Below are 22,076 nucleotides of genomic sequence, written 5' to 3'. Positions count from 1 at the left end.
GATTATAACAGATTAATACAATCCTTTCTGCGAGATATAATTTAATCATCGATACTCATCAAAGAGAACCGCTTTTTATACTTTTTTAATACCTTTTTCATTTAAGACTCTAATCCTGCTGGCTAAAAGAATAGCTTGGTATTATCGGTAAGGCATCCAAAAATCCTGCCATAAATTCACGAGAATCGTCGATCGATCTTCGCGTCTGTAATCAATGGCGGATTGTTTATAACGTTGTTTATCGGTGGAGTCTGTCGAGCGTGTCCCGGCTTTATTCCCCTCATAAATTGTATCCACCTAGCCTCTGTCCGTACCTGACCTGACAAGCAACTAATGTAAACGCAACTCGTGACGTTTCCGGCGCTGTTAACGAGAACACATTTGTTTAAACAATCCATCGATGGCCATCCGTGCGTACTATTAAGAGTATATTAAATTAAATAAACAAACGACGAACGATATTGGAGTGATATGTGAATGTTTCTTTACTTCTAGAATTTCTCAATTACTTTACCTCCCTCTTCTCGCAATTTTTAATTTCTTCAATATTTTTATTTGTTTAATTGTATCCGCATTTTTTTTACATCTGCAGATTTGTTTTTAAATTCGAAAGATTTTATTGACTTTTTATTAATAGATTTTTATTTTTTAAAGTCTTTGTCATTTCACAGCCTCTACTTTTTAGCTTTTCCTCGATTTTCATTTTTGATTCTAAAATTTTGGCATACACGCCATTGTTCTTTTCTCATGCATATTTGTACTCTATATTTTTCCATAGATAGTTCGAGGTACGTGCGATTCGCAAATAAAAATGTAGACGTGAACGAGGGAATCTTGTGCGAGAATGGATTCGTTTGATGTCGAGTGCGCTTCGCTCTCATTGGGCAATAGTCAATATTGAATCACCCTCGAAATCCTTCTCTTTCCCCCCCTCTTTGTGTTCCTCTCGTTCTGTATATGCATTTCACATGACATCAGCTGATACTGGAACTATACATGAGCAAAATTGGAAGTGCGCAAAGCAAAATAGATAGCGATTTAACGTTTCATTAACGTTGTGTTAAGAATTTGTCTATTTTTGTAATCAATGCCTGTCGTCAAATAATAATCAACCATTTTTTATCAATTTAATACTTTGTTGTATAATTAATACAATATTATTTATTTAACAATTATAATTTCTCTCGAGACGGTGAATGTTTATTGATGCTGAAATATGTAGAAAAAAAGCACAAGAGGAATGAGGAAGTGCGATCGTAGGCCGCGTATATATAAAATGCATAGCATCTCGAAGGATAAAACCTACTCTTGCAGGCAAAGTGCGAAGAAATCGTCCAAGTGCTATAATCCGCGACGGCATTGTACAGCGGGATGAAGTAATCGATACGTCGCGTCCGATCTGTGGACAGACGCGACGGCCTCGATAGAGAGCACGGGGTTGAGCGAGAGGCCGTTTATAGATGATCGATCCGGCACCGACAAAAGCCGGACAAAAGCCACTTCGCCTGCAACCTCGGAGCCGAACTTGAGTCGTTAGATCGCTCAACAGAGGTTGTGACTCACAACGACGATGTAGTTCTCATAACTCGCGAGAGGCTTAACTGGACCACGCAGAAGACGTTCAACGCGGTCGATGGGCGGTAAATCCCTTTTAGAAGCGATGCTGCACCCGGCGTGAACGATCGCTTAACAACTCGTGGCTATTGATCAAAGCGCATTCATAGCTATTGAATAGTTGGGTGAATACTTTGAGATTGGAACTTTTTTCTGTTTCATCTATTAAACACCGCTGGCTTTTGCCAAGAATATACTGATTTGATTTTCAAAAAAAAAAAAAAAAAGAGAGATCATTTGTGAAGATGCAAGCATTAAAAAGTATTTATGTTTAGTCACGTACATGTAGAAGTGACAGGAATGTAAAATGATTTTAAAGTTATGCAAGAAATATAAAAAGTAAACTTGTGAAAAAATTCATAAAATTCAATACGCTAAAACTCGGATTGAACAAAAAATTAAAAGAAAATCGATGGAACATTCAAGAACTGAGAATCTATTGAACTAGAATGGGAAATATCAAAAGTTTGACTTTCCAAGAGCAAAAAAAAAAATAAAAAAAAGCTCGACGAAGAAATTCTTTTAAAGAGGCGAATTGTGCGTAATGCTGAAGAATATGACTTCAAGAATTACCGGAAAGCATCGCGCGGTTTCCGTTCGATCATCATTCTCATCTATCAACATTCAATTTCTCTTCTCCAATAGTCGTCAGCTCTTTACGGCGGGATCCTTTTGGTAGTTTGACAAATGGAAGCTCGGCCGCAGCGGGCGAGTACCGGGATGAGTAAGAAGTCGCCGAGAGGGTGAACATTTTTCTCGCGATGAAGAATGTCCGGAATAATTTTCTAGGTTCTCTGAAATAATTTTACCCGGTCCACTTTGTGTCGTTGCGCGGTCGCAGTTCTGCCGTTGTCGTCGCTGTTTTACACGCTCGCTGAGAACGTTTTAAATCCTGCCTCTGGATTTACCTTCCTCTTCCTCTCCACTCCCTCCCCCCCCTCTCCCTCCTCCCCGGCGGGTCGTCCTTCCCGCCGGGAAGAAGGATGGCCTGAGAGCCGCCGGCAAAAAGTTCCGACGCTAAGTGTGTCTGACGTTACCCTCTTGTTTCTCCTTTATTGTGCATAATGCGCCACTTCCCTTCCCTGTTCTGCAGCCTTATCCGCAAGGTCGCCGTAGTCCTTTCGCACGGCCAAGAAGACCGCTTGTACGAACGAAAATCTTCAAAGAGGAGATTAATCCTTAAAGTTCTCATATGATTCACGAGCGAACTTCATTCAAGCGGATTAATTATTTCAAAACAAATAACTGCTTTGAAACCTCTTCAAAGAAAGGTGGACGGGAATATTTGAAAACTGTGTAAAGGAAGAAGCAAGAAAAGCATTCCATTTCAGATTGAATCATCGCTAAATCTATGTCATCAAAAAAACAATCACAAGTATTTTCGTAATTCCCATGAATACCAACATCGGTTTTAATTCGACGGAGAAAGCAAATCCAGTGAATTCACAATTTACAGAGATTGAAGAAAGGATCTCTTACAAATCCTACCTTCTCGTTTCCGCGAAACGAAAAGACTTATCCTGTTTGGAAAGCAGGCTCGTTATCGTGACGCAATAAAAGGACTCGGACGAGCGCGATTCGTGATTTATTCCATAGAAAAGTTGGGAGATTTGATGCACTCTGTCAGGATCCGGCGGGATGCGAAGTGATCCTGGTGAAAAATTCATTTAATCTTGCTGCGACGCGGACCAAATGCTCGGTCTGTTAATCTTGCACGAGGTGAGAAAACAAGGAGAGGTCCTGACAGGACTCGGTCACGGTCGCACTCGACTTCCCGCTTAATGTTAGTTCCCTAGGGACCTCGCTCTCGTCCTTTCTACCAGCTGCATCTCCCGGTTTTGTGTCCTTTGCCCGACGAGGCTCGAGGGAGCACTGGTGATGGCAACTGCGAAATTTTTGACCCAATTATGATTTTTAGATGCGTTGCAATAATGTTCGGTCAAATTTAGATGATATATTAAACACAATGTCTAGTAGTATACACATTTTCTTTAAACAATGGATATTGTTACAGAAGATGCTTACAGTTGTACAGACTAGAGTTCGGACAAAAGACACAATGCAAAAGCAACTCATTAAAGTCACGGTTAGACATTTTACATTTAAATAAATATTTTATAAAATTCATATTTTTGGCGTAACAGAATTATTTAAGAATATTATGAATCCGTTAATTAGGTTTATTAAACAAATTCGTTGGTCAGATTTATCGGAATGCAATTCTCAGATTTTTTGCAATAAGCATCGTTCTTGCGTATGCGAATCGTCGCATCCACAAATTCAACAGTTTTCAATTTTGATGTCTTTAGGAAGCGCGATATTACGTATTGAAAGGTATTGTCGAGGGTCTTCGTATTGTTCCGCCAGCAAGTTGGAGAAAGGCTATTTTGCGCGCAGCATAATGGAAATCCTGGAATATAGTTCCTCTGTTAAGTACCTGCAGGAGCTTTCGCGAAGGTGCAACAACCTTCCGTTACGTCAACTAATTCAATCTCTTCCTCTCTCTCTCTCTCTCACGCTCTACATTACTCTTCGTTTCTCGCTATTCCGTCACGATCGCATTACGAAAGCTAAATAGGTTCCTGTCTATTATTCATCGTCGTCTCGGAAATGCGTCATTTCAAATCACGAAGTTCTCGAATTCGTGCACTTCCGATTTCTCAAGATTCTTGTCACGTGGAATTCACAAATTTCTCATCTTTATTTTTATACACATGTAGATATCTGAGATATTTAGGAGGGCTTTATTATTAATACTTTTTAACCATAATTTCTCGAACAATCTTTAATGCAAGTAGATAATCGAGCTCCACTACGAGATTTCGTGTAATTGTTTTTACAGTTTTATGCATATAATATAACACATTTTATGCATATAATATAACACATAAATTGCCGTAAGTGATTAAATTTGCGCCATTAATGCAAATTTCATCCAATTCCACATTTTTCAAACTTATTTTTCTTATTCTTGCTAAATATTACATTTAAGAAAACTTACATCAAACTCTTCAACACTTACAGGCTTGAGATGTCATTTTAAAAAACTTTTTTAATTAAAAGTCTTTTGACTTTTTCTCGTAATATGAGAAAAACGGCTTTTAGATCTAGCAGACTTCTCTTATCCGATTGTAATTGTAAAATAAAAACAATTTTTGAAAATGTTTAGGATATATTAATTTTTAAAACTGCTTTTCTGTTTGTTTTAAATATTCCTTTATCGTGAAAGCAATATCACTCACTGTCTATTGTTTATCGGCATCTCGTGCTTCGATATCTTTCCGTTGGGTAATTTTGTATTGCGCTCATCGCTACGTAAGTTCGGCCGGCGACCCCGAACTCGCATCCGCCGACGACTGTTTTACGATGAAATAGGAAAATCCGGGAATAAAGCAATCTCTGCCCCGTCAGCGCTCCGTGACTGCGTCCGTGATTGCCGTTTTCAGGAGGACCTAGTAACTCACTAAAATATCGTTCTCTGGCTTCTCTCTTTCTCTCTCTCTCTCTCTCTCTCTCTCTCTCTCTTTCTGTCTTTCCGCTTCTCTGCGCTGCCACTCAGGTTACGACTCCAGTTTTCCCCATATCTACTTTTCCTTTCTTCTCTTCGTCGCTAGCACCGGGCACAGAATCCTACTTAATCCGCGGCTCGGCACTTTGTTCCTGAGCTTCCAAAGACGATTAGGCGGCATGTCGATCGCTTTGCACTCCATTGGCGAAAATGCCCGCCTTTTGTTATTGTTGCGGCTCTTTAACAGAAAAGTCAACCCATTCGTGGACCAATTCCGGAATGCCTCTGTGCGAAACTTGACTCCAACTCCTCTCTTTAATGTTATGTTTTTTTTTTTTTTTTTTTTTTTAATTTTTTTAGAGATATATTTGCTACTCCAATATTCCAATCAGCGATGTACTCGTCGCAAAAATAATCGTTGTCATCTCGTTAGAAAAAGAGAAGGGCTGGTGGCTTTTCGTACACTCCTTTTAAACCGGACACGTACTTCTCTCGCGGGATTAACGAGGGAGGGCAATTCGCCCTTTGCAGTAAGGAAGACATTGTTGAACTACAACCCTTGACCGAGAGTGCGCATTACGCTCTCACACGTGTCGGTAATTATTGCGTCATTAAGCCCTTTATACCCTTTTCTCGTGTAATAACAATGAGATGGATATTCTCCACAATGACTTATCGCTACAAACATTATCGCCTTCACGCTTTGGTATCAAAACACGTGAAACGAATGAACATCTGACTCTTAACTCTACGAAATTCCAAATTAATATCTTTTCCATCAGTCGTAAGCGAATTTCAAATTTTTTGAGTTTTAAACATAACGTTCCAACATTTGAGACGTGTTTTCGAGAGTATTTTCAATATAACGAAGAAAGAGGACGAAAACAATGATTTTTGGCGGCTGAATTCAACGCGGTACATTGCGAGATGATGAATGAAGACAGAGATCACCGACCATGACGGTCCGGCGGACATTTTTAATCCGACAAAAGTTTGTGAATTACGCTTAGCTGGCGCTAGCGGGGGAGGTGGCTAGAAGGAAAGTAAAAAAGATTATGTTCTCTCTAATGGCTCCTACTCCCTTAGTCTTGCGCTCCACTCATCCGTTCTTTTTTCGCTTTCTCCCCCTTTAAACCGCGAACACTCATTAAAAAAGTCTCCTCCCAGGAGTTACGGGGGTGAAGACCGAATACAAGAATGAAAATGGAACAAGAGGGTCGCGCGGGGTGAAGGGGGAGGGAGGGGGGGGGGAGAAGAAGAGATGCAAGGCGGATGAGGGAATTGGAGAAAGAAATTTTTTACCGCCCGCGGCACGAGATCTCCTTCCAGGACCTCCGTCGTCCTTATTCCACTCTTCCGGCTGTCTACCGTTTTCGCTCTCTCACCCTCCCCAGCCCCACCACCGCGAGGTACAAAGCTGCGACTCCTTCGCGCATGCTGGGGCTGACGTTTTATACGACCACGGGATTGGCCGCAGCGAAAATAATTATGCCGGCGTTAAGCGCAACGTCACCTCGCGCAATGGATGAATCTCAGAGAGTGAAATCCTTATATCGGGGCAGATAAAGTCACCGCGATATTCTTTATAATTTAGTCACTGCATTTTTCATAAGAAACGAGAATTGTACGGATTTTAAACATGTATCCATTCTTTGAAAATGAGTCACTGTCGTAAATTTAGATAATGCTTATTAATATTATTTAATAAATTAATTAATATTAATGTATTTATTTAGTCCTGATAATATATATATATATATTTTTTTTTTTTAAATTAACATTCGATTCAAAAATGAGTCACTGTCGTGAACTTAGATAATGCTTATTAATATTATTTAACAAATTAATTAATATTAATGTCATTTAGTCCTGATAATATATATATATATATATATTTTTATTAACATTCGATTAGTTTTTACATATAGTTTAAGAATAAAAATAAACGAGGAGAGTAACTTTTCTCGGTTTGACACGACGGCTTGCGGGTCAAGCGACATGATGGCGCGATCGATAGAGGCGACCGCCATCTTTCTCGCGATCCTCCGCAAAAATCGACGACTCGTTTTCCGCACGCCAAGCGGTTAGAACCGCGGAATGTTGCCGCGTATTAGCATAACAAGATTCTCTCGTGCGCGTAATGCGAAGGCGGGTTGGGGCCGCGGGGCCGACAACGTAGGGCGTACCGATCCGCTCCCTACCTCACTCCACCCCCTATCCGCTCTCGTAGATTTGCATGGCCCATTTAAATGCAATTTCTTTTCCCTCGATCGAGGAATTACGTGAATACGCAATCCACCCGGCCACAAAGTTCGCGTGTACTTCCCGCTACAGGATTAAAGGGACCCGTGTCCAAGTCCCTGAAAGCTCAAGGGGAAAGAGACTATCTTTCGAACGAGTTGGTTACTTCCCCTATCGATACACTGACCGAATCCATCGTCCCTCTCTTGTAATCGAAGATTCACGAGGATTCAATCAGTCTAAACTGAAATTATTCTTTACTATTTCCATTTCTCTCTACATTTTTTTAGGAAACGAAAAGTGATGACGTAAGGTTTTCAATTCACACTTTCGTTTCTCGAAGTAGCAAAAAAAACCTTTAATAGATAATACGCTGAACATTTCGAGAAGTCTAAGAGTTGAGCTGTGTGAGGTTTAGCTGATGAGTGAAGTAGTATCTTAAGGAACAGTTTCTGAGCTGCTTTAAGTTTGCGACACGGCAAATTACATGTCTGCAACAACATACACAATACACGACTAGTGGGTGCAGAACATAATATTGCACATTATTAATTTATAATTAATTAACAGCACTGCGTATCTCAGAATCATTAAGTTAACAGAGTTTGCTATCCTTGTGGATATGTTATCACGGGAAATCCATTAATTTTGTACATAATCAACACTATAAGGTTTTATAATAATATAAAATTGCAATACATTTCTACAGAAATATTAAGATATAATAAAATTAAATAATAGAGAAAGCAATAAGATTTTCATCACAATTTCAGACTCCCTTCAGTTGGAAAAGTACAAAGGAGAGAAGAAAAGGTTGAAATTATACGGAAAATATGAAAGAGAATATATAAAAACAATTTAAATAATTAATACAACAGAAACCAGGACTCGCTGATCAAAATATATGTACGTACATCAATATGCACTGCTCGCCGTTCAATTAAAATAACAATTGAGCTAGCTACAGGTGATGAAATTATTAAAGCTCAGGGGCAAAATTGTGTTGAGATTAGTCTCAGGGAGGATGTCCGATATCGTAGGCGACCGGAGTGTCGCGAGACACCATATGCAAGAACGCGGGCGCGGTAGGAGGAAAGTTACGGAAGTTGTTATTACTTTTAGTGTCCGACCGGCGCACCAGCTGTATAATGCAGCCGCTAGTGTCACGTATACGCACGCTTATACACGTAATAAGCAGTCTACCATGCGTTTCCAACTTCCTACTGCCCATTGAAACTTTTTACAGGGGCGTTCCCGGATTTCCTCAGGATCTCGTTTCTATTAGATTCTTACAAAAATGTCACTCTCCGTATTAAATTGTTATGTCGTCGTATCGCAATTGCGAACATCCCCATAGCTTCGCTTTTGTTCCCGGAAAGAAAAATATCTCGAGAGTTGTTTCGAATTTTTATAAAGTTTGTTTTTTGTACAATTTAATTCAGTTCTAATTTTTATCTTTTTTGTAACAAATTTTTTCCCCTCGTTTTTTTCAATGCTAAATATTCTTTTTTGTTCAATGCAATTTATTTCATCTGGATTCTACTGCTCATGTTTTGACGTCTGTTTCATTTTTTCCAGAACGATTCTCGGGAAACTCGCGATGTCATTGCATCGCTGTTATTAACGAGTTTTGCGCAATAAAAATTAAAAGTAAAACAGAAATATATCAGAAATGAGAAAAGAAAACTTTTCTTAAAGTTCATTAAGAAGTCATTGCATCATTAAGAAGTTATATTGCATTATTTCAAAATTCCAATGAGTTTGTTGCATTAAAATTTAAATTAGAATCTTCTGTTTATAAATCCAATAATAAATGCCAAGAAATACAAGACAAACGCGTTAAGAACATGGCACTAAATTAAATTTTCATCAAAAAAAGTATTGAGAGAAATCGTAACAGCAAGCATAAAGTAACGTCTTTTATTTGCGATTATCTCTAAAGATATAAAATGCTGTTTAAATTTCTTACAAAAGCAAGCGAATGCGAATTCCCACGGTTGTGATAAAAAGGCAGAAATTTTAGCGAAGCAAATACCGTTCGGGTAGCAAATCGGATGCATTCGTAGGGCGCAAAGTCCGATTGTTGTTCCACGGAAGACAAACGACGTAAATGAGACACGTAATTGATTTCACCGGCCATTCGCGGCCTAATTAAAAAGCTTCCGATAACCCAGACCCGGCCATTGTTACGCAATGAAGCGTGACTCACGCTCGTCAGGCATCGAAGTTATGCGGCGTTACAGTTCGCAACGAAATTACGCCCGTTGAACGTCATAAGTTGCGAAATTTGCATTTAGCTCCGGCCGCCGAGCTGCAAACTACGCCACGCCGCGGATAATCGAATTGCGAATACCTTTTCATCCCGCAAACTATCATCGCTTATTTCCGCGAGCCATCTAAATTATTTTGTCTAGGTATTTAACGCCCTTCTGTCGTTAATCATACAAATGGCATTCGTGAATCATTGCTTTTCAATATTGAGGCAAAAATGTAAATTTAAATAAAACTCGACATTTCGAATAAAATTTATAAAATAAATAATAAATTTACCTGCTGAATATACATTTTCATTTAAACATAAAACAATTACCTGGATTACATTTTATATTGTTTTTCTTTTTTGTAATTCGAGGGATGAAAATAAACTTGGTAGAGCTGATATTAAAAATGCTGAGCAAATAATCGATCTTGCGATTACATGAAACCGGACTACGTGTGTCGATAACTCGATAGACAGGATGATCAGAAAGAAAGAGCTTTAAGGAAGGATTGAAAGCCGTAAAGAATAGTTCGTTGGTCGCACACAGTGACCGGACTTTCTCTCTTCCGTTGTCGGGAAGACTCTCCACGGTCCAATCATCCGACGCAGCTTTCTGATGGAGCTGTCAATTGCAGAATTGTAAGCGAATGGCCCGTAATGGCTTCCCTGTAAATACGAGCACGGGGCTAAAAGCTTAGAGCCTGTATCGAGCGGATAAATATTCAAATTGACGCAAATTGCAGCAGAGTGCATAATATTAAATTACAAGTATTTAACAAATTTTTTGAATTGGGAGAATAGAGTGTATCACTTTTTATCATTTTTAAATCACTGCTCTCATATGCATAATTATAAATTTTTCTGATATTTTAGTATTAACAATTGGAACTGATATAACATTGAGAACGAAAAAAACTAGTATTATTATGACAGAATCACAAAATTCTACTTGCGATTTTTTCTGGATTAGATTTACAATTAAATTCAAATTCAAATTAAGATTTTTCGACAATGAAATTTGAATGCCTTTGTAGAGAAACCTTATAAATAAGAAAAGGAAGATTCTAGCGTACAATTGTATTTAATAGCTCGCGTAAAAGAAGCTATAGACTCATGAAGGACGAGTTAAATGGAATCGTGAGATTCAAGGCGGAAGTCACTTCCCAAAGCACTTTGAGTGATGGAGTCTGGGGAGTAACAATGCGAGGCGATACCTTAATCTCTCGATAATTCCTTCGTCGTCCTTCCAGTTTTACTAGAGTACGAGAATTTCTCGCGATATCGTAGAAAAGCATCGGATAGATGGTTATATTATGCTGAAGCAATATTTTAATCTTTACAGAAATACACTTAACGTCTGATGAAGAGTTGATTTTATCAAATAATGGAAATTATAATTAAAGTTTAACAATTTGGTTATAAGTAAAATAAAATTGGGATAATTAAGAATAAATAACAGTTTAGAAAACGGAAAATTTTGACGGAAAATTAATGAATCAAATTTCCTCTCTCACACAACGTGCTAATCATAGCTGTCAGAAAATTAGCGAGAAGTGTATATACTTTGCGAGGACAATGGGTTAATGACACGCTGAGAGTAGATGGAATGCGGTAGCTCGGATCTCATAAACAACTACAGTTTCCCTGGGCATTTTCGCGGCTGAATTTTCGCTAACGCGCGTGCAAACACGCGGAATCGTCTACCGTGAGCGGAAAGAGCTGTTTCGCGGTTGCGCGAAATTCCGCCCGCCGTCTCTTCCCGTTCGTTTTCGTTCTTCAGTCACGCCCGCTACAAATTCGATTTACTCGACCCTCTCTCTCTCTCTCTCGCTCGTTGTGGATCCCTTTGAAATTTCATTTCCCGCGTCCTTAACTTGCGACTTTTTAGCACATCCAATTTTCCTCTTGCCTTCAACAGAAAAGCCCCCGTAATAATATTTCAAATTTATAATTGAATAAAGTGAAACGGTTCGTATGCGGTTCGCATGTATTATTGGTGAATCATTTTATTATTCCTTTGTTGCCTTTTGTGTTTAAAAAATTATTTTCTATTCGATTTAATTTTTTATGCTTCCTTACGTTTTTATTTTACTAGGTCACACAAGCGCGCGCGCTATTTTTTTTCCTTTACGTAAAAATTTACCGCCGTTTGAAAAATAATTAATTAATTATTTTTTAGACAGTTTCTGAATCAATAGTTACAGATTAATTAGAAACGTGTTTAACCCATATTTTTTATTTTTCTTTAAAAGAAACTTGTGGGCTGACTGTCAAACGCAATCCTCTCGATGACAACCGATCGGCAATAAACGAAATCGTCATCGCGAATGTCGCGATGACAATGGCTTGACGGCACGTAATAACGCGAACCGACTAATGAGCAATGCGGAAAAGATCTCAAAAGTAAATAACATGCCTTTTAAGGTAGAAAACTAATCAAATTATTCTACATTATACATTTCTATGATTTATCCCGCAAAGACATCTCTATTAGGAAGTTCAGAACTACGGAGACACGAAAAACTGCAAATATTCTATATTTAGAAGTTTCATGATTTATCAGAATGCAGAATTGCAGGACACGAAGAACTATATTTTGCAGAAGCATAACATCTGAGGTGTAGAGTTTCCTGAAGCCACGCGATATCTAGCAATTTATAAACACTCGATGTATGGCCGTAGCCGCAAAACTATACTTTGCCTTGCCAAGTTTACGAAGAAGAAACTAGTTTTGGACCAAGATACTTCCTTGGTTTCCATTACTAACCCATCCCAGTTAATTTCCATTACTAACTCAGTCTAATTAAGCAGTCCACCAGATTCACCATTTCCGCTGCTTCCGCCGGACGATCGCGCTCCTTTCAATCAACTTTTCAACTCTAAGGCAAAATTATATGGCTGAGTAGTGTCTCCAAAGAGAGACTTTCCAGATTCTTGATTTTTAATTTTTTATTGCCTCATATTTCTAATTAGTATGCTGCGGCAAAGTGGAAGTAAAAATGGAAATTAATGGACAAACTTAAAGAATACAAAGTTAATAACAAAAAAAAATCACTATTGTAATATTGCAAAATTGAAGGTTAATTCTTAAGAAGAATGAATGGTTCTTCAGGATTTAGAGAGACGGAATTCCGATGGCATAATCGCCGGTCTATAATAACTTTTGAATGAGAAGCAATTGAAGTTAATTGCGGTGGTGAAAGTTCGCGCTCGCTCGCCGGAAAGCCTTCCAAAGCCGGAAATTGTGATTTTAATAAAACTTTGCAGCGGATTTTGAGAGGGGACTCGACGATTTGTAATGATTATTAAAATAACAACTACGAATACGATATAACAAAGAGTTATAACAAAGAGATCAATTCGCGTTTGATGGATCAAGTTTTTAGTCATGCTAACGTACACATTGTGCGGAATTACATGTGGGAATTGATTCGTTAAATCTATATTCCGTGTAATGATCAGCGCGGTGTGAAATTAGCGCGGGATCGTAATTAAATTAATAACTAGATTACGCCGCGTTGATCCTATAATTATCGTTTACACGCGATAAGGTTTAAAAGCCCGCTCCAGGATATCGATGTAATGTGTTACGATCCTACACGATCCCACGGGAGGCGATCTGTAATTAATATTCAATTACCTTTAACATATTGCGATATTAGATACCTATTCTCTCCTTTAATTCTAGATTTTTCCCTTCCAGTTAATGAACAAACAAGATCATTTTAATTAGGTGCAAAAATTTTTATTAAAATCATGACTACATATTTTGTTTTATAACGTAATAATTTTATCATTTGACTTTTTATCATATATATAAAATTTTGTATTATATTATTTTATATTTTTATATATATGTTAATATTACGTAACATTAATTTAATATTTTATAAAATTTATATTTGGAGTGTCATAATTTTGTATGATTTATATTGTAATTAATATTTCATTTAAATTAATACTTTTATATAAATGTTCTACTCTACAAAAATAGAAAACAAAATTTCAAACACAAAATTGAGCAATTTTTAAATTATTGAAATTTGACAAAGAAATTATAGCAAACAAAAAATTAAAATAGCATTGTAAAACTTGAAATTTGTGTTTTATGTGCTTTAAACGGTTTTTCGAAAATTTTATATTTGTACATTTTTAAGCAAAAAAAAAACATATTTTGTTTCTTAATATTATGTTCTTTTAACAATTAAAGCTTGATAAAAAATTTTTCTCAAAAAATTTATGACAAGTATCACAAACTATAACATTTTATCTACACAATGTGTTTTTTTTAAATATTACTACGATTTTTTTTAGCCGAGTTAGGCGACTTTAAAACCAACCTTAGATTTTATGAAAAATAAAGTTTGCCACCAGAATTAGCATTAAAAAATATAAGTTTAGTTTTAAAGTTGTGTAACTCATCCAAAAAAAAAAATTGTAGTAAAATTTTGAAAATGCATTTTGGGTAGATAAAATGTTGTACTTTTTAGCACTTGTTATAAATTTTTTAAAGAAATAATTTTTTATTAAGTTGTAAAGTTGAAAGTATCTACGTAATTTTAAGAAACAAAATAATGTGTTCTTTTTTTGGACTCAGAAGTATAAATATAAAAAATTTTCAAAAACGGCCTAAAGCACGTAAAAGTATCAAGTTTCAAGCTTTAAAGTTTTTTTAATTTTTTATTTATGTTGATTTTTCGCTGAGTTACAGCGATTTGAAATTGCGTAATTTTAAGCGTCCAAACGTCTCGATGCGGCAGAGCAGTGCGTCTTCAATACACGCTGCGTGAGCGATGCGCGACACGCCATTTTTACGCGTGAATGCTTTTGTCAGCCATTCGGCCGCACTGCTCTGTCGCGTCGAGCATTCAAGCGCTTAAAATTGAGTAATTTTCAAACTGCTGTAACTCAGCAAAAAATCATCGTAGACGAAAAATTAAAAAAGCATTTTAAAGTTTGAAATTTGTACTTTTATGTGCTGTCAGTCGTTTTTAAAAATTTGTTGTTTTTACAGTTTTGAGCTTAAAAGAAAAACACATTGCTTTGTTCTAAAAATTACGAACTTTTAACACTTTGTAGCTTGACAACAAATTTTTTTCGCAAAATTTATGATAAGTCTCTATATTTTGTCAAAAATAACATTTGCCAGCTGAATTAACACTAACATGAAAAATGCAGGTTTAGTTTTAAAGTCACATAATTTAGTCAAAAAATATCGTAGGAAAATTAAGAAAAAAGCATTTTGTAGGTAAAATGTTGTAGTTTTTAACTTTTTCTCATAAATTTTGCAAAAAAATTATTTTATCAAGCTGCAGAGTGTTGTATGTAATTTTGAATAAATGTACTTACGTAATTTTAAGGAACAAAACAATATAAGGTTTAGAAGTATAAAGATAAAAAATTTTCAAAAAGCGGTCTAAAGTACATGAAAGTACAAATTTGATGTTTTAAAATGTTTTTTCAATTTTTTATTTGTGATGGTTTCTTGCCGAGTTTTAAAATGATTTAAAAATTGCTCGATTTTGAGCGTCTAACAAGTGTTTCTTATTTTTTATGTTGCAATGTATATTTTTAGTAAAACAAAATTATTTGTTAAAAATATCTGTTAATTAAAATTATTAAATTTTAATAAAATTTTTGTGTATTTCAATTTCTATATATATAATTTATCAAATTCTGTTTAAACATATAAGTTTTTATTAGTTATTATAGTAAAATCTAACCAATGATATATACCTACGCAAAAATAACAAAAAATTTTTAAATTAAAATTGAAAAATGCATGCATTTTGCATAAAAAAAATACTAAAAAGTTGAACATACGTATAATATTCCATGTAAATCTGTATGTTTCCCATACTGTAAATATATAAAACTATTTTTGCGTTGTTTTACCTGCTTCGGAAATTTACAATCACCGAATTGTGCAGAAGCGATAACGATAACGTTGCGCGATGCAAAGATCACGATGATACTTGAACGGATAAAACATATGCGGCAGGCGTTCGCCATTCAATATCGAAATAGAATTTATAGTGTAGGAGAGAAAGGGAGAAAAAAGGCGATAACACGCGGGGATCGTTCTTCAACCCTCGGTAAATCATCTCTCACTGTGTTTAATACAGTTTTTTTCAATTGTTCGTGGAGTTTCACGTATTCACACTATGGTTCGTTGTCTGTGCGTACAGCCTAAATGTGTGATATAATAAATATTCACTTAAATGCATGACAAGTTTTTTTATATTATAATTTTATGATTAGAATTAGTACAATAAGAATAGTATTAGAACATTAATAAAATAAAAAACAATAAAACGTTAACACAAATTAAATTATTACTTTATAATTATCATTAGAAGAAAAAGTTTTAAATTTTTAACTAATAAATTCGAGAGTTTTTTTTTAATTCTCGAATTTGAATGAACCTTTCAGCGTAAATCGGATAAATAGGATCACAACAAAATCTTTTTTGGAATCAGCGCATGGAAAATAATGTCGCGAGAGCGCGACGGTGGACCAACGAGTGGGATGGAAAGGATTGTGCGAATTCCGCGGCTGCAAAGCGATTTATGGGAAACGAACGCGAGCTATAAAATAACACTTCCCATTCAAATCGGCAAATTAATGGTCGCTTTCGTGGATTCTTTGTTTGGAACCGCGCGACAATGGCGGCCTGCTGAATTATTATCCTAAAATAGTACAAAATTTCAGGAACGCCAATTTTCGCAAATTTTCACCCATTCGGCAGATAATTTTCTAATCATGGAAATTCTGCTCACTCTAGTGTGTGCTGGAAAATAGTGGATTTTATATTTCTAGGTTATAATTGAGGTGTTATATGTATACTTTCGCGCAGTATCGAGTCTGGGCAGCAAAGATTGATCGGCTTGCCTAGGCTCCGAAACTATTATCTAGTTTAGATACTTAAGTCCGCGCGGAAAGTTACTTCTCGCGTGCTTTAATCTCTCTAAGCACGAGGTGATTATAAAGTTTCTTATTAAGTTCTCGTGTAGACCGCCACACGCAGACTCGAGCCGCCGTTGCAATACACAGGTGAAAAACTTTGCTAGTACTTCGACTATATGTAACCCGCTACGAAGAGAAGAAAATGCGAAAGTGCCTGCCTTATTATTAGAACGTGTTTCCTACTCTCGTGAAATGTTATACAGAAAAGAAAGGACACGTTGTGGCGCAGATTTTCACGATTTAAATACCTTTCTCTACAACAGTGAGTTAAGTTTTTTTTTTGTATTTTTATAAATTCTATTTTTTAACTCATTTTATTTTATCGCATTTTATTGAATTTTATTTCTTTTTGTTTATGCTGCTTTAATTTTATTTCCTAAATTTTGAATTACAGATTAAATATTGTTGTTCATGTAACACAAACTTTATTTTAGATAATAAATTAAAAATCTTTATAGCCTTCATATTTCTCAGTTTTATTATCTAGCACAGTCATAAAATAGAAGTAACTCGATCCTTAAAGAAAAAGCAACTACAATCATGTCACGTATTCATCACATTGACGTCAACATACTCACTCTATATACACACTTCGCTTCGTATTTATCCAACATTAAAGAGAGTCGTGCGAGCTTGATATTCGATATTAGGATTAATGCACCCGCGGGAAATATGGAAAGCTTTCGTCCTCGAGAAACGCCGATGAAAGGCAGATGAAGAATCGACGCGGATTTCTTACGACTATATACCTTACGCAAAAGAAACGAGAAAAGATTGTGCACAAAGAAACTCATCATCTTTAAACTCCTTTCCAGTAAATTGCAAAATAATTGGCTGACTTAACAAGGTCACATTTATGACGCAGAGATTTGCAAATCGTGATAATAAGCGTGCGTATTATTTTGTCGCAAAGTACACACGTTTATCGCGAAACGACATCATTTATTAAATATCAAAATATAAATTGTAACATTTAATAAAATTCTGAAGACATTAAAATTTAATTCAAAGTTTTAAAATCGCAATTTTACGTTAATTCACGGGGAAAAGAAGTTGTTAATTTCCATTAAAAACTGCAAGCGCAAAATGCAAATATCGTAATAGATATTACGTGAAATAGATATTCATTGCGCGTTGTTTAAAATAACAACATTTTAGCGTCTCGAACTATGTTGATTCGCGGGGAAGGAAAATCGTTAACGTCCACCAGAAGCGGTGATGTCTCCGCTTTTACGATCATAAAGTGCGAACAGAGCGCTTAGATACGGTACTTTGCATAAAATGGGTGTCCATCGTATATCGTAATTGAAGGGAAGTTGCATTTTGTCGATACGTTTGCCATAGATAAATGAGATGTAGAATGGAATTCGGTATAGTGCAACTTGACTCCATATCAAACGTTCCGCGTAACTATTGTGTTAATTACAAGTTTACAAGCAAAATAAAAAAGCAATCGTTATATCGCGTGTTACGATTTGTACAAGTAAATTGGATATCTGGGAAATAAACTGCATCCAATGCAGGATTATCTGTCTATGGATGGACGCGTTTATCGAATCCCCCTCCGCGGAAAATTGTGTACTGATAATAGGACTTTATTCTTCAAATCCTTTTGCGTTTGATTTTCGTTCAAATTGAAATTTAATCTACGGCTTGATTACTATTTAGGCGTGCATCAAAGTATACATGATGCTTCAAAGCGAATGAATTGTAGCTTGTTATATCTGTTTGATTTTTTTAAATGAATAGTCAGTTATAAACGTAGCAATCAACGGAGCAATTATTTTTAAATCTTAGAAAACAAAGAGAGAAAATAAGAACTCTGAGGTATAAAATTCTAGATTCCAAAATTCTATTTTTTACAGTACTAACATTTTTTAAAATTGATATAAATAAAGGATTTAATAGTAATACGAATATATAAAATAAATTCTTTTAATATAATGTAAAAACTTAATGTATAAAAAGATATAAAATTTAATAAAAATAAAGTATTTTAAAAGCAAATTCAATTTTATTAGCCGAACTTGTATCACCAAATAATAATGAGATAAATTCATATTTCTAATTGTTGGTTACTCATATCGCAGTTTCCTTCAATATTTATTTTGCTACCGCGTAAAGGCTGGAGAAATTTTACCTTGAGCCGGTGTGTAAATGTTGAGGTATAGACAGTCCTCGCTTTGATTCTTGAGGTAGGGCAACAGTCTCTTGAGGTACTCTACCCTGCCCTTGGGCATCTTATCGCTGAGCTCGGGTAGCTTTTGGGGGCAGACGGGTCCGAACTTATCAGCAACCTTCACTCCGTGCCAACGGGCACCACTGACGGGCGGCATAAAACGTAACGAGCTGGTTGGCGGCGAGGCGTAGGGCACCCCGCGGAATACCTCCACGCTCTCAAGGTTCCGGTCGAGAGTAACAATCACGCCTGATAAGTCGCCGTATTTGGTCGTGACAATTCTTGAGTTCAGATCGATTCCGGCGGCCGCCAGGATCAAGCCGAGCAGCGCCAGGATCGACGACGTCATTTTGACGCGATCACCGACGTCTTCGGCGCACCTCCGCCGATCACTTCCTTCTCGTCGCTTCTCGAACGCCTCTCATGCCGCCTTTCCTGCCTTTTGCCGCGAGTTTCTCGATTTTAACCACCGCCAGAAGTGCAGATATACGCCGACTGGTCCATATCGTGACTCTCAGAAATCGATCTTTCTTCTGAATGCATCAATCTCTCGCAGAATGAAAAATTCGAGATAATTATGATACCGCTGTATTATTATTTGATATTTTTTCTTCAGCCCAATTTTTGTTTAATGCTCCAAAATAGAGTCGCGGTCTTGATCTCTTTTAGTCCGAAAGCTGTTGAGGGTTGATGTTGCTTTTAATTAGATCTCTTTGAGCTTAAATGAAGCACTAGTCAGATAAAAGAGATCTTCCATCATCCTTTGAACATGATGATCTTGAGAGATAATCTCGGACAATATACTAAACGATCAAGAATAAATATAAAACTTGCGAAGCTTTAACGCAATTGATTTAAGGAAGACTGCAAATTAATAGAGGAAGAAACATCCTAAATTAGATCTTTTTTTTATTTCTCGAATAATCTAAAAAGAGATTGAACTATTTATTCTGAATCTCTTGTCGTTATACATCTAATCGTATCCTGATAAAATTTCTTGAAAAAGTTGAAACATTCCACGTTGATGAAGATCAGCGTATTTTTCATGAACTTTATATTATCCTTTATAAATTATATCATTGTTGTCTTTTAAGTATCATCAGCTTCGCTATCAAGTTGCTAGCGTTAATGATCTTTGAGACTGTCGCCTTGTCTCGCTGCTTCATCGAATAACAGATGGCTTTCTACGCGTAAGGAGAGATCGTAATAAGTTCACCTTTCAACGTCCAGTCGGAACGATCAATGAAACTATTTATTTATGCACAAGGTGGCTTTCTGTGTCAAAAATTTCCATCAACGTAATTTCTCCTCTTGATGATTTTCCGTCACTCACGATCACCTCCCTCATTTACGTCCGCTGTCACGTTCGCGCGTGTCTTATCACTCACACGAAGACGATCTCGTTTCTAATGGCGTGTTTGATATATCGAAAAAGGTAGAATGCGCCGGCTCTAATTACGCCCAGCAGAAAACCGCCCTTCGGATGTTTGCCCATTCGTTTCATTTTGGCAAGCAAAAGAAGGAATACGCGGAAAATAATTTCCTAATTTTTTTCATTTAAAATTTCTTTGGACGGATCGCGGCTGTCGAGAGTCACGCCAGACTTGCATCTTACTATTCATCGGACTAATCTCTCGATTAAGTCAAACAAAATTTTCTCTAATGCGATTCTTTCCCCCGACAGTTAATTCGCTGGAGAAAGCAGCATTGCGTTTAAAGGAACTGACATTGCTCCGATTTCAACTTTTTAAACAACATAAAGTATTGCGTGTGATGTTATTATTTGCATTAAAGAACTCCAAGCTTCTTTTACGATCGATAAAAGGGAGAAATTGGAAATCCTTCGGTTGCTTTGGCTCTTTGAACGAGACGCACAAAGGCACGCACACCATAAAATAAAAGAAGCATCCAGACAGCGATGCGTTTATGCGTTCAAGAAATGCGTCACTTGTATCGAAGCCTCCCAGTATCTCTTGAACGGGAAATGCAAATTTCCCCAGAGATACTATATTTGCGCTAAGTCAACAGCTTGAACTTTCGATTAACCTAGTTAGGTAAAATCGCACTACTGATCAATGGCTAACTTTCCGTGGATTTCTAGATAGACACTTTGCAAACAGAAACAGATTAGGATCATCCTTGACAATTACTCTATGAAATTTACACTTTTCCGATTGATCCACTGAGCGATAATCTGCGATCACCGGCACAACACTGAATGAGAAAAGTCACGCGCGATTAATCGTTTTTTTTATCGCGACGGACCGAACACTATTGTGGGGGATTTCCTTTTTCACACAACGTCGCGGGGATCACCCGCTCTGCCTTCAATTCACCCGACAATCCGCGTCGGCACCCCGTCGTCGGCGTATTTCTTCAAACTTTGCCGAGTCGGGAAAATCGTTTCCCGATAACGCCGATTTATCGGGCGCGCTCAAGTAATTTCAACTTTCGTCGTATCGCATGGACAACAAGGTTTTTGCTTGCTGGAAGCAATCCTTGGACGTAACCACCCCTGGCACAAACGAAAGCAGCGCACCGAAAAATCCTAGTGAAAAGGGGTAGGTAGTGGGAAGAGGGGGTCAAGAGAGCGCAGCGACCACCCTCGCGTTTCTTCCCTCGGCGAGCTACCTCCCAGATCGCAAACTACCACCCTTCCTGGCACTGCACCGCTGATTGACGTCGACCCCGGTTGATGCACCGCGACGAATTTGACGCGTGACGGGATGAAGGGTGGGCACAGTATTACCGCGAAAGGGACGAAAGCATCGCTAGGACGCCGCGGTACGTGAGGAAAACCAACCGACCGATGTAGCCGATACTTCGACCCCCGACAGACTGGCGTCAGGCGACGACGCTCACCACCGGCTGCGCATGCGTTGCGAAAACGCTCAGGACTCGGCTCAGGATGGAAAATGGGCGGAAGTGCATCCCCAGCATGGTCGATACGGCAGAAGGGATCGATCCTCGGCACCGACCAGCGTAAGTCGCTGGTTCGAGTCCGGGATTGCGAAATGCCGTACAATTCTACCTTCGAGCTTGCTTCAAGCCGATTCTTCTCCTTCGAGCTACTTCCCTTCTTTTCAAGCTGCCTGTCACTAATCAGATTCCCTCCCAATCGCAAATAAAAAAAACTATCAAAGTATTTCAAAGATGATGCGATACGAATAACAACTGCCATTATTATATGTTAAATATTTTTCTTATTCTTTTTAATAATCTATAATTGTTGTTTTATCATAATTTAGTATTAATATTATTATATATATATAATTTTTGTTTGAGATTGAAAATTACGAAATGCTGTG

At 37.2% G+C, this 22,076-nt stretch overlaps 1 protein-coding gene across 1 annotated transcript in view; it reads right to left on the bottom strand.

Annotated features, from left to right (window-relative positions):
• Nlg3 (Neuroligin 3) overlaps positions 1–21,825 on the bottom strand; it is a 132,068-nt gene extending 110,243 nt beyond the window's left edge. Inside the window, exon 1 of the mRNA XM_012371636.2 lies at positions 18,730–21,825. Coding sequence (XP_012227059.1) covers positions 18,730–19,117 — 388 coding nt within the window. The 5' untranslated portion in view covers positions 19,118–21,825. The remainder of the gene's footprint in view (positions 1–18,729) is intronic.
• Between the last annotated feature and the right edge of the window lie 251 nt (positions 21,826–22,076).

Source organism: Linepithema humile, chromosome 2 (genome assembly GCF_040581485.1).
Source record: "Linepithema humile isolate Giens D197 chromosome 2, Lhum_UNIL_v1.0, whole genome shotgun sequence".
Taxonomy (NCBI): domain Eukaryota; kingdom Metazoa; phylum Arthropoda; class Insecta; order Hymenoptera; family Formicidae; genus Linepithema; species Linepithema humile.
Note: the sequence above shows the minus strand (reverse complement) of the source record. Positions and strands in the feature narration are given on the sequence as shown.